This window comes from Microtus oregoni, unplaced genomic scaffold (assembly GCF_018167655.1).
Source record: "Microtus oregoni isolate MIOR12 unplaced genomic scaffold, Mior012 000025F_ref0000491, whole genome shotgun sequence".
Taxonomy (NCBI): Eukaryota; Metazoa; Chordata; class Mammalia; order Rodentia; family Cricetidae; genus Microtus; species Microtus oregoni.
Window position 1 is genome coordinate 20,945,035 of NW_024543084.1, and position 21,491 is coordinate 20,966,525.

General features: G+C 38.1%; 2 protein-coding genes across 2 annotated transcripts in view; both read left to right on the top strand.

Annotated features, from left to right (window-relative positions):
- The window catches only part of LOC121462746 (olfactory receptor 50-like), a 43,678-nt gene extending 37,868 nt beyond the window's left edge, over positions 1-5,810 (top strand). The window contains exon 2 of the mRNA XM_041674626.1: positions 4,871-5,810. Within this exon, the coding sequence (XP_041530560.1) occupies positions 4,871-5,810 (940 nt within the window). The remainder of the gene's footprint in view (positions 1-4,870) is intronic.
- Positions 5,811-10,254: 4,444 nt separating this feature from the next.
- Positions 10,255-21,491, top strand: part of LOC121462639 (olfactory receptor 1N1-like) — a 37,438-nt gene continuing 26,201 nt past the window's right edge. Inside the window, exon 1 of the mRNA XM_041674369.1 lies at positions 10,255-10,747. Within this exon, the coding sequence (XP_041530303.1) occupies positions 10,255-10,747 (493 nt within the window). The remainder of the gene's footprint in view (positions 10,748-21,491) is intronic.

Genomic DNA, 21,491 nt, shown 5'->3' on the forward strand with positions numbered 1-21,491 from the left:
TAATAGCCAGAACCTGGAAACAACCTAGATGCCCTTCAATGGAAGAATGGATGAAGAAAGTGTGGAATATATACACATTAGAGTACTACTCAGTGCTAAAAAAAAATGACATCTTGAATTTTGCATAGAAATGGATGGAAATAGAAAACACTATCCTGAGTGAGGTAACCCAGACTCAAAAAGTTGAACATGGGATGTACTCACTCATAATTGGTTTCTAGCCATAAATAAAAGACATTGAGCCTATAATTTTGATTCTAGAGAAGCTAAATAAGAAGGTGAACCCAAAGAAAAACATATAGTTATCCTCCTGGATATTGGAAGTAGACAAGATTGCCAGGCAAAAATTGGGAACTTGAGGGTGGGTTGGGATGGGGGTAAGGGGAAATGGGGAGAGAAAAGTGAGAAGGGTCAGACAGGGAAAGCCTGGGAGAATGGGATGGTTGGGATAAAGGAAGGGTAGATATGGGAGTAAGGAAGTATATATCTTAATTAAGGGAGCCATTTTAGGTTTGGCAAAAGACTTGACTCTAGAGAGGCTCCCAGATGTCCAGGGAGATGTCCCCAGCTAGTTCCTTGGGCAGCTGAGGAGAGGGAACCTGAAATGGCCCTATCCTATAACCATACTGATGAATATCTTGCATATCATCATAGAACCTTCATCTGGCGATGGATGGAGATAGAGGCCATGGTCTAGCCACAAACTTGGGCAGACATCGAAGCTCATGTATGGACCACATCAGCCAGAAGAAGAGGTAGACGGGTCATTACCACATGAAATTTCCCATTCCTTCAGTTTCCACAAATGCAATACCCCACCAACTCTCCAGCCATCTCCCCTATAGCCATGTTCCCACCCCCAATATATTCTCTCTGAAGATGATACCTGTCAGGGTGTTGTCAGAAAGCCTTTAATCAAAGAAGGTAAGAAGCCTAGGACTAAAAATGCTATATTTCCCTGAAAAAAACCACTCACTAAGAAAAGTGAAGAGGAAGCTGAGACCTTCCATTCTGTGGAAGGATAAGTTAGGAAAGAGGTTCTCACCATGACAGCCAGGATGTAAACAGAGGGAGGATGGAAGGGAGAGAGAGAATGTGAATCCAGGGAATGAGATATATCCTTCAAAGACATTCCTCCAATGTCTTATTCTTCCAATTTTGTCCCACCTATACTTTTCTCCACTTCCTATAGTTTATTTGAGTTATGATTTCTTTTTCTAATTGTCTCAGAGTCATTATGTTGCAATTATCTCTTAATCATTGGATCAACAAGCTAAACTTAACCTTAAATATGAGTCTTTCGGAGGACATTTCATATCCAAACAAATACAAGAACAATGAAGTTTATGACTACAACATACACATTTCAGTACCAGACACAATTCCATTAAAAAAGTTATACATGAATTTTTTACTTTTTGGTTTATTGTTGCAGCTTGTTTTTTATAGCCTGTAATTGCTTCCCCAAATTTGTTATGTCATGAGTCACATGAGGAGCTATAGACAATTGATGTCTTCTGAGGCAGGGTGAGAAACTTTTCTTTAAGGATGTGGCTTCTGCTGTTTCACTAAACTCCAGTGAATGGTGCCACACCCTGGCGTATGTGGGCAACACAATCTCACCTGGATTACAAAAACAAAAGCAGATGGTACCAATCTGGGGGATTAGGGCAGAGGAGCCAAAGTGGGGAGAAGGAGACACTAATATAACCAAAATATAGTATGAATTATTACATTCTCAAAAAAGATTGAAATAGTGTGTTTTAACAAAAATACCATACCTTCTGAACTTAGATTTCTATGCTTCTTCTCTTATTATCTGGGTATTTAAGAATTGATTTGGAATTAATTTTCTATGGAGCTAAGTGGATAGTTACACTGATGGCTATCTTCTGGGTATATGAGAACTGTATCCATGCAACACCAACTCCACTGATTTTGAAGACAAGAAGACAAGACTGAGCTCTATAGAAACCATGCTTTGTTCCCCGTGTTCTGAGTGGTGGTGAGATATGTACAGCTCACCCTTCTATTCAGAGTGACTGTATCAGTGTACTTCTGTCATTTTGCAGTGTTATGGGGTTCTGAACTTTGGCTGTCACACTCAGTCACTAGCTTAGTTCATTTATCCCAAGATAAGTAATATTCCAATAAGTTTTAGGGCCAAAAAGTTGCTACAGGTTTCCTTGTAGCTGTTGTTATTTCTTTCTCCAAGGATGAGTAAACTCTTCCAGAAGTAGTTGTGTTCCCTAAGGAGGCAGTGGCAATGTAGCAATTATATCCTGGCTTTAATTTAGAATCAAGATGGCAGTGTTTTCCTTTGGGATCTTTTCTGTTTTTCTTTTTGTAAATTAATGTTCATACTGAATTCTCAAGAGCCGCAGGCAAATATTTATTGATATGTCTACTTTTGTTTTGTTCTGAGCTGATGAGGCTACTCTCCACCACTATCAAACTTTCTGTCCATTAAGGACCCTATTTATTGCAGTGTCTCCCATGACTTCTAGAGAGAATTGGAGGAACTTTCTCAAGTCTGAAAGATGAAGGTATCTGTGTTTATCATCTAGGGGTGAATCTAAGGCGGGGAAGAATTTGCCCTCAGTAATACAAGTGTGTATACACAATGCACAATGAATGTGTGCATTGTATATTTTTGTCTTTAGGCTTTTCTCCACACCACAGTGCTATTACAGTTATTTCTCAAAATTGAGTATCTGTCTAAAGTTTGAGGAGAGTATAAATAGAGCAGCTCCATAGAGCAATTTATCTCACATTTATACAGTACCTAATCCAGGAGAAGAAAATGCAGGGTTTTTTTTTTGTCGGTAACCTCCCTCAAGTCTTGCTAGGTTTCTTTCAAATTTTATGCCAAAACTCTCTAATTGTATCCATCTCCACTGACACACTCAGATGTATGCAGTGAGTATATTTAAATCTGAACTATAACAATAGCCCCCGTTCAGCTCCCTCTGATACCTGGTTTTGCTATAACCCTACTTTACTCACTACACAGTAAATGTTTAAAGCTTTCAGCCATGTCTTTCCTCACATCTTTCCTTGTAGGTACTAATGTTCTGAGTTTGAGAACTGAGACTTTCTCCTGTAATATAAATGACCTTATATACCCCTGTTTGTCAGTGATATTCCAACTTCATACATTTTTATCAGACTGACCCATAGTCTTGACCTTTCCCTATTCCCCCAATGCCTAAGACCCTCTCTCTTCAAACACTCAACTATCATGACTCCACAGAACATGTAAGAATAGCCTTCCTCACCAGCTGCAAACCCTTATGCTTGGCTGTCAAAATCGTGGATATATACATACTCTTAATTCTACTTCTGGGAATTTATCATACATACTTAAGTAAAAGTGTATTGAATAATAATGCTTGTTGTAATACTGGAAATGGCAAAAATAATGAGACTCAATGTTCAAAAATTGCTAATTATTATTATATTATGGAAAAGTGATTATTATAAACAGTGATGAGTGATATGACTAATGAATAGTTTCTGGTAGGAAAATTATATTAGAATATTTATAGAGTAGATGTATAGTGTAGAGATTTTAACAGCAATCTCAACAAAGATAGGAAAATCAGAGTAGTAACAAAAATTTTAGCTGCCCCTCTTCCCATGAGTGATTAACTTGTTTCTCAGCTTTCAAACATGAAGACATTCAGATTGTTTTTATTTATAAAACAGGGATCTGTGTTTTAATAGACAGATAACCATGTTTTATTTACTATTGTTTTCTGATTGTTCTCATGAATAATTCCATTTTCAACAGATAAAGAAGGGGACAATGATAAATGGAATTTTAGAAATAAAATAAAACAAAAGATCATTTAAGAGTCATTAGTAAAGGATATCTGGATTAAGATCAATGACAGTGGAGAGCATTATTTGATCGCATTAAACAGAAGCCAACTGCTTCCTTGGTAGAGTCCAGATGTGGCTAGAGATGTTAAATATTTCACGTCATCCTACAAACCTAAAAAATCAAAATTCGGTTTTGGTTGAGAAAACACAAAATAGAACTTATTCTGGGTGGTGGTGGTGCACGCCTTTAATCCCAGCACTCAGGAGGCAGAGACAGGCAGATCACTGTGAGTTTATAGCCAGACTGGTCTACAAGAGCTAGTTCCAGGACAGGCCCCAAAACTACAGAGAGAGAGAGAGAGAGAGAGAGAGAGAGAGAGAGAGAGAGAGAGAGAGAGAACTTGTAAGAGTCACAGGAAAGAGTCACAGACATATATATATATATATATATATATATATATATATATATATATATATATATTCCTTGAAAACTGCTTTAGAAAGAGAGACAATTGGAGATGTCAAGGTGGGAAAGATGTGAAGAGGTGAGTAGAAGACATGTCATCTGATATTTCATGTTATTGGCATAGTTCTGTCCTCTTAAGCCTCTAAATCAAAATTACAGCTTCATAGCTGCCTCCTGGATTCTATCTGTCAATACACCTCCAGATATAAAACATTAGCCAATATGTTTCAGACTCTGAAGAGGATCAAGAGGCTAGTAAACTATCAAACATCAATGACTACCTTTAATATTAGTTGATAGCTGGTATAACCTTTTACTTCATTCCCCATCTCAGAATTCCCTTAGGGATTTCTACATGTCTCAAAGCTGATCTTTATTTATATGTTAATTGTTTGGGAATTTGTAAGTTCCACAAAAATATGCTAAGCTGGTTTCTAAGTCACCAACCTCCCATTAGTGTTCAGAAGCTTGAGAAGTTCAAAAAAGTAAATACACTAATTAATAATATTTCTTTCATTGTGCCCTGGTCATCACATTTCCCATTCTTACACTTTCATGTCTTTCTGATCTTTAGCAGACAAGGAACACAAGAAATCAGAGCAGTGCATCTGAGTTCATCCTCCTGGGACTCCCCATAAATTCAGAGGACCAAGACTTGTATTCTGCACTGTTCCTAGTCATCTACCTGACCACAGTAGTGGGGAACCTGCTCATCATCCTGCTCATCAGGCTGGACTCTCACCTCCACACCCCCATGTACTTCTTCCTCAGCCACTTGGCATTCACAGACATCTCTTTCTCATCAGTCACAGCTCCAAAGATGCTCATGAATATGCTGACACAAAGTCAGTCCATCTCATATGCTGAGTGCATTTCCCAGGTGTACTTTTTCCTATTTTTTGCAGATCTTGACAGCTTCCTTCTGACCTCCATGGCCTATGACAGGTATGTGGCCATCTGCCACCCCCTCCACTATACAAGTATCATGAGTCAGAGTGTCTGTATCTTACTGGTCATTGCATCTTGGTTGTTATCCTTTGCTGGTGCCCTTGTTCACACCATCCTTCTAGTTCGTCTCTCTTTCTTTAGAGGTAACACTCTCCACCACTTCTTCTGTGATCTCTCTGCTTTGATTAAACTCTCTAGCTCAGACACCTCTATCAATGAGCTGGTCATCCTCATTGTGGGATCACTGGTCATTACTGTGCCATTCATATGCATCCTGGTCTCTTATGGCCACATTGGAGCCACCATCCTGAGAAGACCCTCACTCAAGGGAATCTACAAAGCCTTGTCCACGTGTGGCTCTCATCTCTCTGTGGTTTCTCTCTATTATGGAGCCATTATTGGGCTATATTTTGTTCCCTCATCTAACAACACTAATGACAAGGATGTCATTGTAGCTGTGCTGTACACTATGGTCACACCCATGCTAAATCCTTTTATCTACAGTCTTCGGAATCGAGATATGAAAGGAGTTTTGAGGAATATGCTTGCAAGAGCAACATTTTCTATGTGATCAACTTCCTCTGCTACACAAAGGGGAGCTGAGATTTCCCCAGGCTTTATAAGCATCCTTTACTTTGAGAAATGTTATTTCTTAGTTATTTGGTGCACTGTCTTTTCAGGCACACTTTACAGTGTATGTCATTTTAAAACTCCATTTTCCTTCCTCTCTCTCTCTCTCTCTCTCTCTCTCTCTCTCTCTCTCTCTTTCTGTCTGTCTTCTTGATCCTGACAGTCTTAAACAAGTTTTATTCACAAACATATCCATACATCTTTTTTTCTGCAATTGTTATTTTGTTTCCTCACTGTTTTCAGTATTTTTGATATGTAAAAGCCTTTAATTGGTAAAGTTTTTTCTCATTTTCTAATGATGCTACTATTTCTTGAGGCTGACCAATTCAAGATTCTATTTGTGCTTAAGTTTATAATATAGCTAGTGTATATTTTTGGATAACTTTAGTTCAGAATGTAGCTATGCTTTTGTTCTAATTAATTTTCTCTAATTATTTTTAATTTTAATTGACATCAAATTGTACATAGTCACTGGATATCATGTATTGTTTTTATGCATGTATATAGTTCAGATGTTCAAATAATGATGATCATGTTTAATTTTTGATTTTTACCTGTTTATGATGGAAATACTCATAATTTTTTGTATCCATTTGAAACTCACAGTATTTTTTATTACCAGATTAATCACCCTATCTTGTAACCAGAAGCAAGTTTTCCATTTCGTTGTCATCTACCCATTAGCCAACTTCCTTCTGACTCTTCCAAATGTAGCCTCTGTTACATTCACACTACATTTTAACTGTCTCAGTGTGAAGGTCGCTAAATAGTTAACTTTTCCCCTCCGAGTATATGAGTCTGTTCACATATTGAAACAAAATTACTTTTCTGTTAAAGGCTGTGACAGACAAATACTGATTCAACTGATGAATAAAACCCCTATGGGACATCTCTGGTCCTAGGAAGGTGAAGTCCTGTGAAACACTGGCTAGAGACTTTCCAAAGCATTCCAGGGAGTTTGTGGTCATGCGTATGGTGTGTATCCTGATGTGAGCTGAGGAGTAGCTGCCAGCATCTGAGGAAGTCTAGCCAATCTGAGTTGATTCACACATGTGGGATGTACAACATCTCAACTTTCATGTGTTTTTAAAATTAAAAATGATACTTACCTGCCCATCACTCAAATGTATTACTTTCTATGCCCATTTAAAAGAATATATTTTAAAATGTAGTTCTTGGGAGGCTGCATCTATTCAAGACAAAGACTTTAACTTCACTTCTATAAGCAGAATGCTGTAATGCTTATTTTTATTAAAAATATTGAGTTACATCAGTGTACAAAGTAACGAGTTTCATTGTGTACACACACATAGCACTTTGATCAAGTGAACTTTGTTTCCCTCTTTCATTTTTTCCATGTCTGCCTCTTTTTCAACCTGCTCTCTTCCATATAAGACTGTCTTTGATTTTCAGGACGTCTTTTCTTTATGTTTTCCCTTGTGGTGGAAAGCATGATACTAGTCTTTCTGTTTATATTTTTTCATAGCACAAGAAACTCAAATCTCGTAGGTTTATCCTGCAAACGGCAAGCGATAACCTTTGTTCATCACCTATTGGTTGCCTTGCACTTGTTATTACAATTCCTCCAAGGATGAACTGCCTTGTGTCTTCTTCAGCAAAAATTTCTATCCCTGGAGAAGTCCAAGGCGATGATGAAACCATACGCAGCTTGTCCCTAATCAGGAGCCAGGCATACAGGATCACCCCAGGCCCTCATCATAGAGTATAAAATTAAAACCCACACTGATTTCTCGGGACATGAACAATCATGTGTCTATCATAACAGGCTGCATGCAGAAAGCCTTTTGTTGCTCACAGTGGAACATTGAGCCCCTTGCAGACTCTGCCAGCTTCACTATATTCTGCATATTCCATAAATAAATGGAAGAAGTTTCCACACCTTGGAGATAAGGTATCTGTGATTATCATCAAATGCTCAATGTCAGAGTGGAAATAAAATTTACAAGAAGCAGGATGACTGCAACCTTGGGTGTCCTTATCTGTATATGTGTGCAGTGTGTGTTACTTTTCGCTAAGGTCTAACCCTCTTCATGACACACTAGGACAGAAAGATTCTTGTAGATGACTTATTTGGATCATCTATCTAAAATTTGAAAGAGTGGGATGACAACAAATTTACATACAAAAAGGCTGTCTCTGATTCTATATCTAATTTTGAGATGAAAAGGCAAGGCATACATCCATTTGCTTTTCTATGACACCCATCATCTTCTTGGGTAGTTTCTCAAATTTTGTACTAAATCAATATAATTTGATTCTTCTGTGCTGCAACAATTCACATAGGGGAATTATTTTGTACCTTAGATAGTGCAATGGCTATTCAGATTCCTGCTTATTCTGTTATTCTGTTTCAGTCACTACAAGAAGATAGCTTGTAGTTACCCTAAAAGTCTTTTCTTAGACTTTTACTTGGTCCCGTTTCTGAGAACAAATCGAAGGTTTCTAATGTGACAGGAAAGGTCTTATATACACATGCTCCCTAAGAGTTCCCTGATCCATATCTTTTCCATCTGACCAAAGTTCTAAATTTTTGTTCCTCAAATGTCCTTGTTCTGTATGCTCCAACATGCTTTTTATGAAATAGTTTTCATGATAAAGATTCTTAAGTGAAGGTTGCTTTAAAGAACACATAGGAATAGAATTTCTTGTCACTTATCATTTTATAATTGAACAATATGTTAAAGTCATAAATATAAATGTTATCTAATTGCATTTTTAGAAATTCATTCTACACCCATGTACATGTTACATATATCAGTGCACAAAAATTCTTAAAAACTTGCAAATGTTATTTATTAAAATGTAACAAATGAATAAAAGCAACCCACATCTCCATCAGACAGCTAATTAGTATTTTCATTGAGATGCAAAAGTTTTTATTATTAAAAAATAAGTAACATAAAAAGGGTAGTTCATCTCCATAATAGCATCACTTAAAGGACTTTTAATGTAGTAGGATAAATATAATATAAATTTTAAACATACCTCAATCAAGTTGAAATGATTTATGCTTTATATTTATATTTTACTGTAATCTTTAATTAACTTCAAATAAATGGTAGATGAAATGATTATGCAATTCTCAAAAATCAGTACATTCAGAGTGGATAATTTTTTCAGAGAATATGGAGTTTGCATTTTAATATCCGTTTCACATGTTTTCTTTCTTGAATATTAAATGATTATGACAACAAATTTGAAGGAGAACGAGGGAAAATTAGTGTATTACAAATTATAAGAAATGTTAGAATACAACAAAAATTTTTTAAGAATCATTAGTGAGAACCAAGCCTGAGAATCACTGTTAAGGAGAGCTTATTGCTTGTTTATGTCAGACAGACATTCAGAAAGAACCTTCTCTGTGCTAGAGTCTGGATCTGACAGGGAAAGTCAAGGATTTCTGGATATTCTACAGGCTTGAATGGGAATGGTTCAGCTTGAGCTAAGATACTGTATACAGAGGCCTCTGTGGGTGTTTATTAGAAGAGATGTACACTCCCTTTCCCCTGCATCTAGTGATGAAAGTGTTGGATAGGAAGAAAGAATTGATGGAATATCCCAGGTATGTCACTAGTTAATGAAACCCCAAAGATTGACCTGATATATGTACCATTCACATAAAATGTGGAGATTCTGATATTTTGGAGCTTCATAACCTAATATTTACTTTTGTGGTAAGTGGAATTAAAGCATATCTGAAAAGTATTCCTGGTATCTCATAGACAGGGGTGGGAATTAATCCAATCCAATTAGCCATTGGAAGTCACCTACTGGATTTCTATCTGTTCCTTATTGACTCTGCCTTGCTCTCCAATTTGAAATCTCAAATGTTTTTTTCACAGACTAAAGTCTCCTCTGGTTGAGCCCGAATAAATCTGATACTCACTGTGGTACTTTCCATCTTTTCTTCTAAAATGCTGTGAAGTTGGCTTTTAGGCAGGCAAATAGCAAATTTAGTCACATAAAAACTAACCCAACAGTGTGGCAAAAAACTCAAGATATTCATTAGATTGTACATACAATCTGACTAGTTAAAAACTTGCTATTCCCCCTCCTCCCAGGGGGAGGGAAATGGGAGGCTGGGAGGAGGTGGAAACTTGTTTTTTGTTTATGTTTTTTTTCCTCTTTTCTTAATAAAAAAAAGAAAGAAAATATTTATAACAAAAACAACTAATTTTAAGACTGCATGAGTTGAACAGAAGTATAGGGGAGACATTAAAATTGAAAAAGCATAATAAAGATGTCTGTATTTGAATAATGGATAAAATAAACCTTAAAAAAAACTTGCTATTATTCTGTAGCAGATACAATGACCTCTGCTTCCTCTATATCATCATTTTTCATCTCTAGGAAAAGAAAAGAGCATGATGAAGAATAACCAGAGTAGCACATCTGAGTTCATCCTCCTGGGACTCCCCATCCAGCCAGAAGATCAAGACATGTACTCTGCCCTGTTCCTGGCCATGTACCTGACCACAGTGCTGGGGAACCTGCTCATCATCCTGCTCATCAGGCTGGACTCTCACCTCCACACCCCCATGTACTTCTTCCTCAGCCACTTGGCCTTCACAGACATCTCTTTCTCGTCAGTCACAGTTCCAAAGATGCTCATGAATATGCTGACACACAGTCAGTCCATCTCATATGCTGGGTGTGTTTCCCAGGTATATTTTTTCTTATTGTTTGGGTGTGTTGACAACTTCCTTCTGACCTCCATGGCCTACGACAGGTATGTGGCCATCTGTCACCCTCTGCACTACACCACCATCATGAGGCAGAGCCTCTGTGTTCTGCTAGTGATAGTGTCCTGGGTATTTTCCTCCACCAATGGCCTTGTGCACACTCTTTTCTTTGCTCGTCTTTCTCTCTTTAGAGACAACACTGTTCACCATTTTTTCTGTGATCTCTCTGCTTTACTTAAGCTGTCCAGCTCAGACACCACCATCAATGAGCTGGTCATTCTCACGTTAGCAGTGATAGTTATTACTGTGCCATTCATATGCATCCTGGTCTCTTATGGTCGCATTGGAGCCACCATCCTGAGGACTCCCTCCATCAAGGGAATCTACAAAGCCTTGTCCACATGTGGTTCTCATCTCTGTGTAGTTTCTTTGTACTATGGAGCCATTATTGGGTTATATTTTGTCCCCTCCTCCAATAATACTAATGATAAGGATGTCATTGTAGCTGTGATGTACACTGTAGTCACACCCATGCTGAATCCCTTTATCTACAGCCTGAGGAATCGGGACATGAAAGGAGCACTGAGAAATATCCTCAGCAGGAGAGTCTGTTCACAGTGAAGGGCTTGGTCTTCCCTCTTTCTATATTTGGGAGCTTCTCAGTCCCACACAGAGGACTCTATGTGCTTTCCAGTGAGTCTTCAGATAGTACTTTTTCCTTCTGCATTTCACCTCAACCACAGGTTTTGTTTCTCTTTAATTGTTTTGTTCATCTTGGGGAATATTTTTGTTTGTTTTTAAACACTTCCACACTATTTTCCTTTTCACAGTGTATCCTAACTTTAGGAACAAAAATTTTTTATAAAATGCCAGCCATTTGCCTTTCATTATTATCTAATTTTATGGCCTTCTTTATAAAAGATTTTTTTCCTCTCTCAAGAAAGCAGAAATATTTCTCCTGTATATGCATTGTTTATTTTTATTTTTTATTTTCTAATATACTTTGAATTTATTTTTAAGATTAACACCAATTAAAATTCTAGTTTACTTTTGTTTTTTGTTGGTTTTTTTTTGTTTGTCTCTTGGTCCTTCAAGAGAGGGTTTCTCTGTGTAGCCCTAACTGTCCTAGAACTCACTATGTAGACCATTCTGGCCTTGAACTCAGAGATCCACCTGCCTCTGTTCTCAAGTGCTAGGATTAAAGGCATAAGCCAACAGCACGTTTTCTATTTTAAAATTGGTGCATAAATAAATACATAATATTGTCACTCTGGAAATCAATGTGTGCATTTCTCAAAGACTATACATAGATCTTTCATTTGACTCAGCGATACCACTTCTGGGAATATAAACAAAAACTTTATATCTACTATACAGATACTTTTATATCGTGTTCACTGCTGCTTTGTCCACAATAGCTAGGAAATGAAATCAACTTAGAAGTTTATCAAGTGACCAATGGAAAGAGAAAAATGTGGTATATATGCACAGTGCAGTATTACTGAGCTACAGGAGAAAACAAAGCCATTTTAAATGTGTAAAAATAAATGTATGGGAAAATTGAGTGTGGTTATTGTCAAAGACAAATGATTCATGTTCTCTTTCCCATGAAGTTCCATATGCTAGGTTCACATGTTTTGTTTTGCTCATTTAACATAGTGCACATAAGGAAACTAAGAAACTACAAATGGTCATTGGCTGAAGATGCACTCAGGGACAAGGCTATTCGAATTTAGGTGAAATGAAAATAAAGAGGTGGAAGCCTAGGATCAGAAGTATTGAGGCATGTAGTAGGATGATGGGGATGTGGGTGTCAGGAGTAGATGTAACCAAAATTAAATGTGCATTAAGAAGCTGCTTCAAAAACTATGATCTTCAAATCCAGGATAAATCTAATAATAGGGGATAGTAGAACATATATTTATATAATATGAAAGACTGGGGAGACTACTGAAATATAAATGTTTAAGGGATGGTTGAGAGGGTGGCAAGAAAGAGAGGTAGGAATGTGCTAATTAAATATTTGATAAATGAAAGAGTGTAAGGGCTGGAAATTGGGGAGGAATAGCTGTGAAATTCTGTCTTCTATACACGAAGTGGCTGTTGCACACATGAGCTCGAGCAAAGAGGGGAGTGACTCAAATGTCCTAACAGAAGAATTATGGGCAGTTGTTATCTGGAGGAAGAAGAGTCATTTTTTTCAGAAATATGGCCACTTGTTGGTTTCCCATTTCCCAATAGATGATTCATGCCGACAGACAAAAGGGAAACACTAGTTTGTCTCAGTGGGTTAATAAATAAAAAAATAAAAAATATAAAAGAAGGGCATGATAGTGGGAGGAAGACATGATAGGGGATCCTAGGGAAAGTTAGAGGGGAAGAGTAAGTGGTAGATATGACCAAATATATTGCTTAAATTTATGAAATTTTTAAGGATAAAGAAGAGTTAAAATTTAAATATTACAATGAAAAATTGACACATATTTTCAAGTTTCAAGCATGTGTAAGTTAGGCAATGTTCAAATAAAGATAATTATAAATATTTTCATCGTTTATCTTCCTTTGTAGTAAACACTTTATACTTTGGGATTTGAAGCATTAAGCATATAATTATTACACTGTGCTATTTGATTTTTGTCAACTTGACACAACCTAGACATATCTGGAAAGACTGAATCATAATTGAGAAAATATTTCTATAAGACTGACCTGATGGCAAGTTTGTTGAGTACTTTTTTGCTTAGTGATTGCTGAGTAAGAGCCTAGCCCAGTGTTGGTGTTGCTATCTCTGGGATAGTGGCCCTGGGTTCTGTAAGAATGTAGGCTGAACAAGCCATATACGCAGTACCCCTCCATGGCCTCTGTATCAGTTTCTTCTCTAGTTTTCTGCCTGCCCTGATTGCATCCCTGCCATCACTTGCCTCAGTGATAGATTGTTACATGAATGTTTAAGATGTTTAAGATCTCAAGTTCCTTTTGGTCATGGTTTTATCACAGCAATAGAAACCCTGATCAGGACACTAAGCTTACTGTGTAATAGACTTAACAGCTGCTGAGAAAATTTTCTCCAGGTCTTTCCATATGTTCTCCTAAATGGTTACTGTTTTTCAGCTGTTTTAATGATTTTACATGTTTTATTTATTTAGTGTATGTGTTTACATCTGGAGGTCAGGCAGGTTGAAATTGTTGGTGTCCTTCTATGTGTGGGTCCTAGTGCTCAACCTTATGTTGTCAGGCTCGGTGGCAAGTGTTTTTTCTCTTAAGAATCATATCACTGATCATATTTTTAGGTGTTTTTTTGAGACATAGTAACCAAGCACATGACTTTTTCTCCCCTTAAAAAAATCAATTTCGTGCCAAGTGGTGGTGTTTCATACCTTTAATTCCAGCACTCAGGAGGCAGAGGTAGGTGGACCTCTGTGAGTTCAAAGCCAGTCTGGTCTACAGAGTAAGTTCCAAGATATTAGAGATACACAGAAAGACCAGGTCTCAAAAACATTTAACTTTTTCTAAAATATGTATGAAACTTGACTGTAATAGCCCTATAGGCAGGTGTTCAGCAGGTCCAGTAGGTAGGATGTGTAAAGTAGGGGGGATGGAGTGACTTTGTAAAGCAAAAATGGTGTGAGGGAGCCATGATTACATGACTATCCACTAAATCTAATTTATTTCTATGTGTATTCATCTCTAAATTTCATAGATTTATTCTTGCACACACATGACTTATCTGCATGAGGAGGTTATAGCAATATACCAGTGACCGGGTATCACAAAAAGCAGAAAATCAATTGCATATAACACTGGATCTAGAAGTGTAGGATTATATAGTTTCTTTATAGCTTGTAGATGTTAATAACTTTGTCCTATCTGTATGGTCATATAACAGAAACAGGAGATTCAGAAAGGCAGCCAGAGACAGAGAAGAAGGAGAAGGAGAAAGAGGAGAATAATAGCAAAACCAAGAAAATCGTTTTTCCGAAAAGGACCTCTAGCCTTTTAGAACAGTGTACAACCATTATGACATCATTAACATCTAATGAGGGACCTATGACTTCATTTAACACTAGTTCGTTCTTTATTCTATTTCTGAAACATTCATATTAGATGTAGATAGTTTCAATACATGAATTTGAGGTTTGGCACAGTCATCCATAAAATAGTGTTTTGCGTTTATGTGCTTTGTTATGACACTGGAGTTGAATTTTTTATCTTTTTATGTATTCCCATGTTTTCAACCTTTATGAAATGTTGCTATGGCCCTTATAATTTATGTTACTTAAACACACAGAACATACTTAGGGATCAATCTGACATCAGAATTGTATGGTCCATATCAATTCACATTTTTAGTGGTTAAATCATAATATCATATTGCTTCTCTATTATGGGTCCACTAAAATTTCCAGTCACACACATCGTGGTCAACAAAACATTTCAATTATGAAAGCATAGAAAAATGAATCATCACAACAAGTGGGACTTCTCTTTAGAAACCTACCACTTGCAAAGGAAAAATCAGGTTTTTTTCCAAAGGAGTCTCACTGGGTTTGTCAACAACACTTAATGGTGAGTCTCCTGCCCAGCAAGAGATGCTAACACAAAATTAAATCAATGGTGTTTTTAAAGTTAATTTTTGTCTCATATTGCTTTGTTTGATTGATTTGTTTTTTTTTAACTTACTGACCTTTTGCTTATATATTATGGTTTCCAACCTTCTGTTTTAAATATTTTGTGTGTGTATGTTTCTTTTCCATTCTGGTTTGCTTTTTTATTTGCCTATTTGTTTTCTTTTAAGGGAGAATGTGGGGAATGCTGTGATAAAAATACACTGTAAAATTTCAGAGATGACTGAGTGGTTAAGAGCATTGTCTGCTCTTCCAAAGGTCCTGAGTTCAATTCCCAGCAACCACATGGTGGCTCACAACCTTCTATCTGTAATGAGGTCTGGTGCCCTCTTCTGGTCTGCAGACATACATACAGACAGAATATTGTATACATAAATAATAAATAAATATTTTAAAATTTTTTCAATAGAGAAAAGTAAATGGAAACTAGCCACTGAACTAAAAAGTGATCACAAAACTAAACATTTTTAAAATTCTGTACAGTGATTTATTAAAAGGTTTCTTTCTGTCAACACTTTATAATAGTTCATTTTTATTATTTGGGTGTTTCATATACATATATAATGTACTGTTAGCATATGTATCCAAACTTTCCTCTCCAGTACCCCATGGAGACATGTGCTCACCCAACACCTAATTTTATGTCTTCTTTTTAAAATTCTTAAAATAGCATGGAATTTAGAAACAGGATTTTTTGGTCGTTACAGTCAGTATCCAGCTTGGTTCATTATCGATTTATAAACCATGGTTCCCCTGGTGTAACTAGAAAAGCAAATATCTTCTTAAGCCACTATGTCTTGAATCATAGTCTTGTGGTTATATTATGATTTCTCCAAGGATGAACTCTCTTGTGTCTGTGACAACACATGGTTCTATTCCTGGGAGAGACAGAGATAACATAACAATTATATCAAGTTTTCTCTAATTGGGGACATTTTATTGGTAAATTGACCCCCTGGGTCCTCTCAAAGTTTTGAGAAGTTAGAACTCATACCAGTTTCTCAGAGCTGTTAATCAAACTATATTGATATATTCACCTAGAATTGATTGTTTGTGAGGTTACAGCTCTTCCACTTGTCACAATGCAATATGGAGGTCCTTACAGACTCCATCTGTTCTACTGTATTCCATGCATCCTAGAAAGAAACAGAAGAGTCTTCCCAAAGTGTGTTGCTCAAGGTGTTCAGCTTCTTAGAAGCAATATGAACACAGGTGGAAAATGTACACTTGATGCAATGGTTGCATGTGTTTGCATGTTTCTTTGTCTTCAGTATTATGTATTCCCAGCTTCTTTCCTTCCTACAATATGACAATGACTCTGTAGAGTATTTTATCTTTTTCATCCATTTATTGAAAATATATTCTTTTCATCCAAATTATAGTTTCTCTCTCTACTCCTCCTAGTTCCTCCTCATCTCTCCACATCAGGATCCACTTACTTTCTGTCTCTTATGAGAAAAAAACAAGCCTCTCAGAGATAACAACAAAGAATAACAAAATAAAATATAAGATACAATAAAAAAATCCCAACCATCCTTTTCCCCCAAGTTCCCCCCATCCTCCCCTTCTCACTTTTCTCTCCCCATTTCCCCTTACCCACATCCCACCCCACCCCCAAGATCCCAATTTTCTCCCCGGCAATTTTGTCTACTTCCCATAGCCAAGAGGATAACTATATGTTTTTCCTTGGGTTCACCTTCTTATTTAGCTTCTTTAGGTTCACCAATTGTACACTCTGTGACCCTTATTTATGGCTAGAAACCAATTATGAGTGAGTACATCCCATGTTCATCTCTTTGGGTCTGGGTTACCTCACTCAGGATAGTGTTTTCTATTTCCATCCATTTGCATGCAAAATTCGAGAAGTCATTGTTTTTTACCACAGCGTAGTACTCTAATGTGTATATATAGCAAACTTTCTTCATCCATTCTTCCATTGAAGGGCATCTAGGTTGTTTCCAGGTTCTGGCTATTACAAATAATACTGCTATGAACATAGTTGAACAAATGCTCTTGTCATATGATAGGGCATCTCTTGGGTATATTCCCAGGAGTGGTATTGCTGGGTCCAGGGGTAGGTTGATCCCAAGTTTCCTGAGAAACCAAAACACCGATTTCCAAAGTGGTTGCACAAGATTGCATTCCCACCAGCAATGGATGAGGGTACCCCTTCCTCCACAGCCTCTCCAGCAAAGGCTATCATTGGAGTGTTTTATTTTAGCCATTCTGACAGGTGTAAGATGATATCTCAAAGTTGTTTTGATTTGCATTTCCCTGATCGCTAAGGAGGCTGAGCATGACCTTAAGTGTCTTTTGGCCATTTGAACTTCTTCTGTTGAGAATTCTCTGTTCTGTTCAGTGCCCCATTTTTTAATTGGGTTAATTAGCATTTTAAAGTCTAGTTTCCTGAGTTCTCTATATATTTTGGAGATCAGACCTTTGTCTTTTGCGGGGTTGGTGAAGATCTTCTCCCAGTCAGTAGGTTGCCTTTCAGTTAGTTCCTTGGGCAGCTGAGGATAGGGAACCTGAAATGACCCTATCCTATAGCAATACTGACGAATATCTTGCATATCGCCATAGAACCTTCATCTGGTGATGGATGGAGATAGAGACAGAGACCCACACTGGAGCACTGGACTGAGCTCCCAAGGTCCCAATGAGGAGCAGAAGGAGGGAGAACAGGAGCAAAGAAGTCGGGACCACGAGGGGTGCACCCACCCACTGAGACAGTGGGGCTGATCTATTGGGAGCTCACCAAGGCCAGCTGGACTGTGACTGAAAAAGCATGGGATAAAACCGGACTCTCTGAACATGGCGAACAATGAGGGCTGATGAGAAGCCAAGGACAATGGCACGGGGTCTTGATCCTACTTAATGTGCTGGCTTTGTGGGAGCCTAGCCAGTTTGGATGTTCACCTTCCTAGATATGGGCGGAGGGGGGAGGACCTTGGACTTTCCACAGGGCAGGGAACCCTGACTGCTCTTTGGACTGGAGAGGGAAGGGGAGAGGAGTAGGGGGAGGGGGAGAAGGATGGGAGGAGGAGGAGAAGGGTGGGAGGAGGGGGAGGGAAATGGGAGGCTGGGAGGAGGCAGAAACTTGTTTTTTTCCTTTTCTCAATAAAAAAAAATCCCACCAAGAGAAGGCACAAGAATCAGAGACCCACTAGCTCACACACTCAGGAGTCCCACAAAGCACTAAACTGGAAGCTATAATATATAAGAAGAGAACCTGGTGCAGACTCATGCAGCCCTGTGCCGACTGTTTCACTCTCTGTGAGTTCATACAATATTTGCTCAGTTGACTTAGAGGGCCTTGTTTTATTCATATCCCATATCTTGCCTGCCTCTTATAATCCCATGCCTACCCTTCCCCAGGCTTCCCTGAATCTGACATGAGGGATTTGATTGAGACATCTATTTAGACCTGAGCATTCCAAGGCCTTTCTATGATGTCTCATTGAGGGTCTCTATATGTGTTCCCATTTGCTTCAAGAGGAAGTTTTTCTGATGGTGGTTGACCGAGTCATTTATCTATAGGTATAGCAGAATATCATTTGGAGTCATATCACTATTTTTTTTAGACCAGTAGTATTTTGTTTCACCCTATTGGCTTTTAGTTATCCAAGTAGGATTGTGTACAGGTTCCATCTTGTGGAGTGGGCCTTTTGTCAAATTAATTATTAGTTGGTTGCTTCCAACAAGTTTTGTGCCACCAAGCAGTACACTATTGTAGATATAAGACCTTTCTCCAAGACTTTTATCATGAAGGGGTGTTAGATTTTGTCAAAGGCTTTTTCAGCATCAAGCTCATGTGAACTCATGTACTCTAGACTGAGAGTTGGGGAGCCTGCATGTGACTAAACTAGGCCCTCTGCATGTGAGTATTAGTTGTGTATCTTGATCTGTGTGAGGGGCCCCTGGCAGTGGGACCAGGATCCATGCCTGATGCATGAGCTGGCTTTTTGGACCACACTCCCTATGGTTGGAAGCCTTATTCAGCCTTGATGCAAGGGGAGGGGCTTGGTTCTGCCTCAACTTAATATGCCAGGTTTTGTTGACTCCCCACATGAGTAGTTAGTCTTTTGAAGGAGTGAATGAGGTATGGGTTGGGGGGAGGTAAAGGTGATTCGGAGGAGAAGAGTGAGAGAGAACTGTGATTGGTATGTAAAATGAATTAAAAAGTTTTAAAAGGTGTGTATCACCACTGCCTGGCTCAACATTTAAGGAATTTCACATGCCCATTAGATTGAGACAGTCAAGAGTCAGAAAATGGATACCCTGGCACTTACCATAAATATCTTAAATTTTAATCTTACCATCTTGAGTTATGTTAACATATGCATTTTAATCATAACTTATGATACACCCATCTGATCAGCACTGTAAGATGGAAATTAGCTTGTCTAGATGATTCCTATTTTTAAGCCAAGTAAAATGCACATCTTGAGAAAGCTATTGTATCTTTTTTCTCAAGGTTATATTATTACTCCTTAGATTTGTGTAGAATTCCTTATAACTTTTATGGGTCTTGCCTCAAAGAATTGCTTTGGAATACTGGGATTCTAGTTTTCTTTCTACTAACTTTGTTGTCACAGGGTGTTGATCACCTCTCTGAAACTGAGCTTTCCCAAACAACCACTAAGAGTTGTTACCCAGTTCAAATTTGATGACTTCATTGCATGTTTAACTATTAGACACAACCTGAGGTAGCTGGGGTTACAGTTGCCAATGCATATGTACACCTGCTGGTGAGAAAACAAGAGTTGATTGTGTTCCAGAGGAACAAGAAATTGGTGCCTTCATTATTATGTAATTGAAGATAAAATTTGTATGTTTTCTTGTAAAGTTGTAGAAAATTTCTTGGATATCTGGTGCTAATGTAAAAAAAAAAGGAGCCATGCTTCATAAAATTGGTAAATTTTCAAGTAATAGTAGAAAACCTAGGCACATTTTATACTAAACTTAAAATTGGAGGAAGAGTTCATTTCAATGACTCCCTTTTAATGATACAAGCCCCACTATCTAATAAAATAAAATTAACAAAATCATAGAATATTCTGTTTTAATATTCCTTCACATGGATATAGAAGTAATGTAAGCAAAACATTTTGAGGGAAGGCAGTAGAAGATAAATTAGTGAGATATAGTTTTAATAATTTGCTTTTATATTATCAAGGAGGTAAGATCATATTGATGAAAAAATAAAATTATCAGTTGGAAAAACCTGTCTTTCTGCTCCAAAGTTTTCTGAAAGCCCCTTTCATGTCTTTATTTCTCAGGCTATAAATAAAAGGGTTCAGCATGGGAGTGATCACTGTGTATATCACTGAAGCAATTATATTATTGTCATTGGTACTATTGGATGGGGGCAGAAAATAGAGACCAATAATTGCCCCATAGTAGAGAGCCACCACTGAGAGGTGGGAACCACAAGTGGACAAAGCTTTGCAGATGCCCTTGGTTGAGGGAACCTGAAGAATAGTGAACCCAATACAGCCATAGGAAATGAGGACGCATAGAAATGGAAGCATAATGGCTGCCAAACCTGCTGTGAAGATTGCCAATTGGTTGATGGATGTGTCAGAGCAGGACAACTTGAGGAGAGCACCCAGATCACAGAAGAAGTGGGGGACAGTATAGTCAGCACAGAAGGAAAGCTGGGCTAGGAGGAGAGTGTGCAAAAGAGCACAAGTAGAAGCTATGACCCAGGACACAGCTACTAGCATGGCACAAAGGCTCTGACTCATGATGGTGGTATAATGAAGAGGATGACAGATGGCCACATACCTGTCATATGCCATCAAAGTAATAAGGAAACTGTCCAGGTCAGCAAAGAATATAAAAAAGTATGTCTGTGCTACACACCCCTCATAGGTGATGGCTATATACTGAATCTGCCCTTTGGTTAACATCTTTGGGACAGTGACAGATGAAAAGGAAATGTCTGTGAAGGCCAAGTGGCTGAGGAAGAAGTACATGGGGGTGTGGAGGTGAGAGTCCAGCCTGATGAGCAGGATGATGAGCAGGTTCCCCAACACTGTGGTCAGGTACATGGCCAGGAATAGGGTGAAGAAGATGCCCCACTGCTCTGGTCTGATGGGGAGCCCCAGGAGAAGAAATTCAGACACAGTACTCTGGTTCTTGAGTCTCATGCTGTGTATCAGCTGGGGACAGCAATTTCTGGGGAAGATGGAGTAATAAGAAATGGTTGTGGCCGGGCGGTGGTGGCGCACGCCTTTAATCCCAGCACTCGGGAGGCAGAGGCGGGCGGATCTCTGTGAGTTCGAGGCCAGC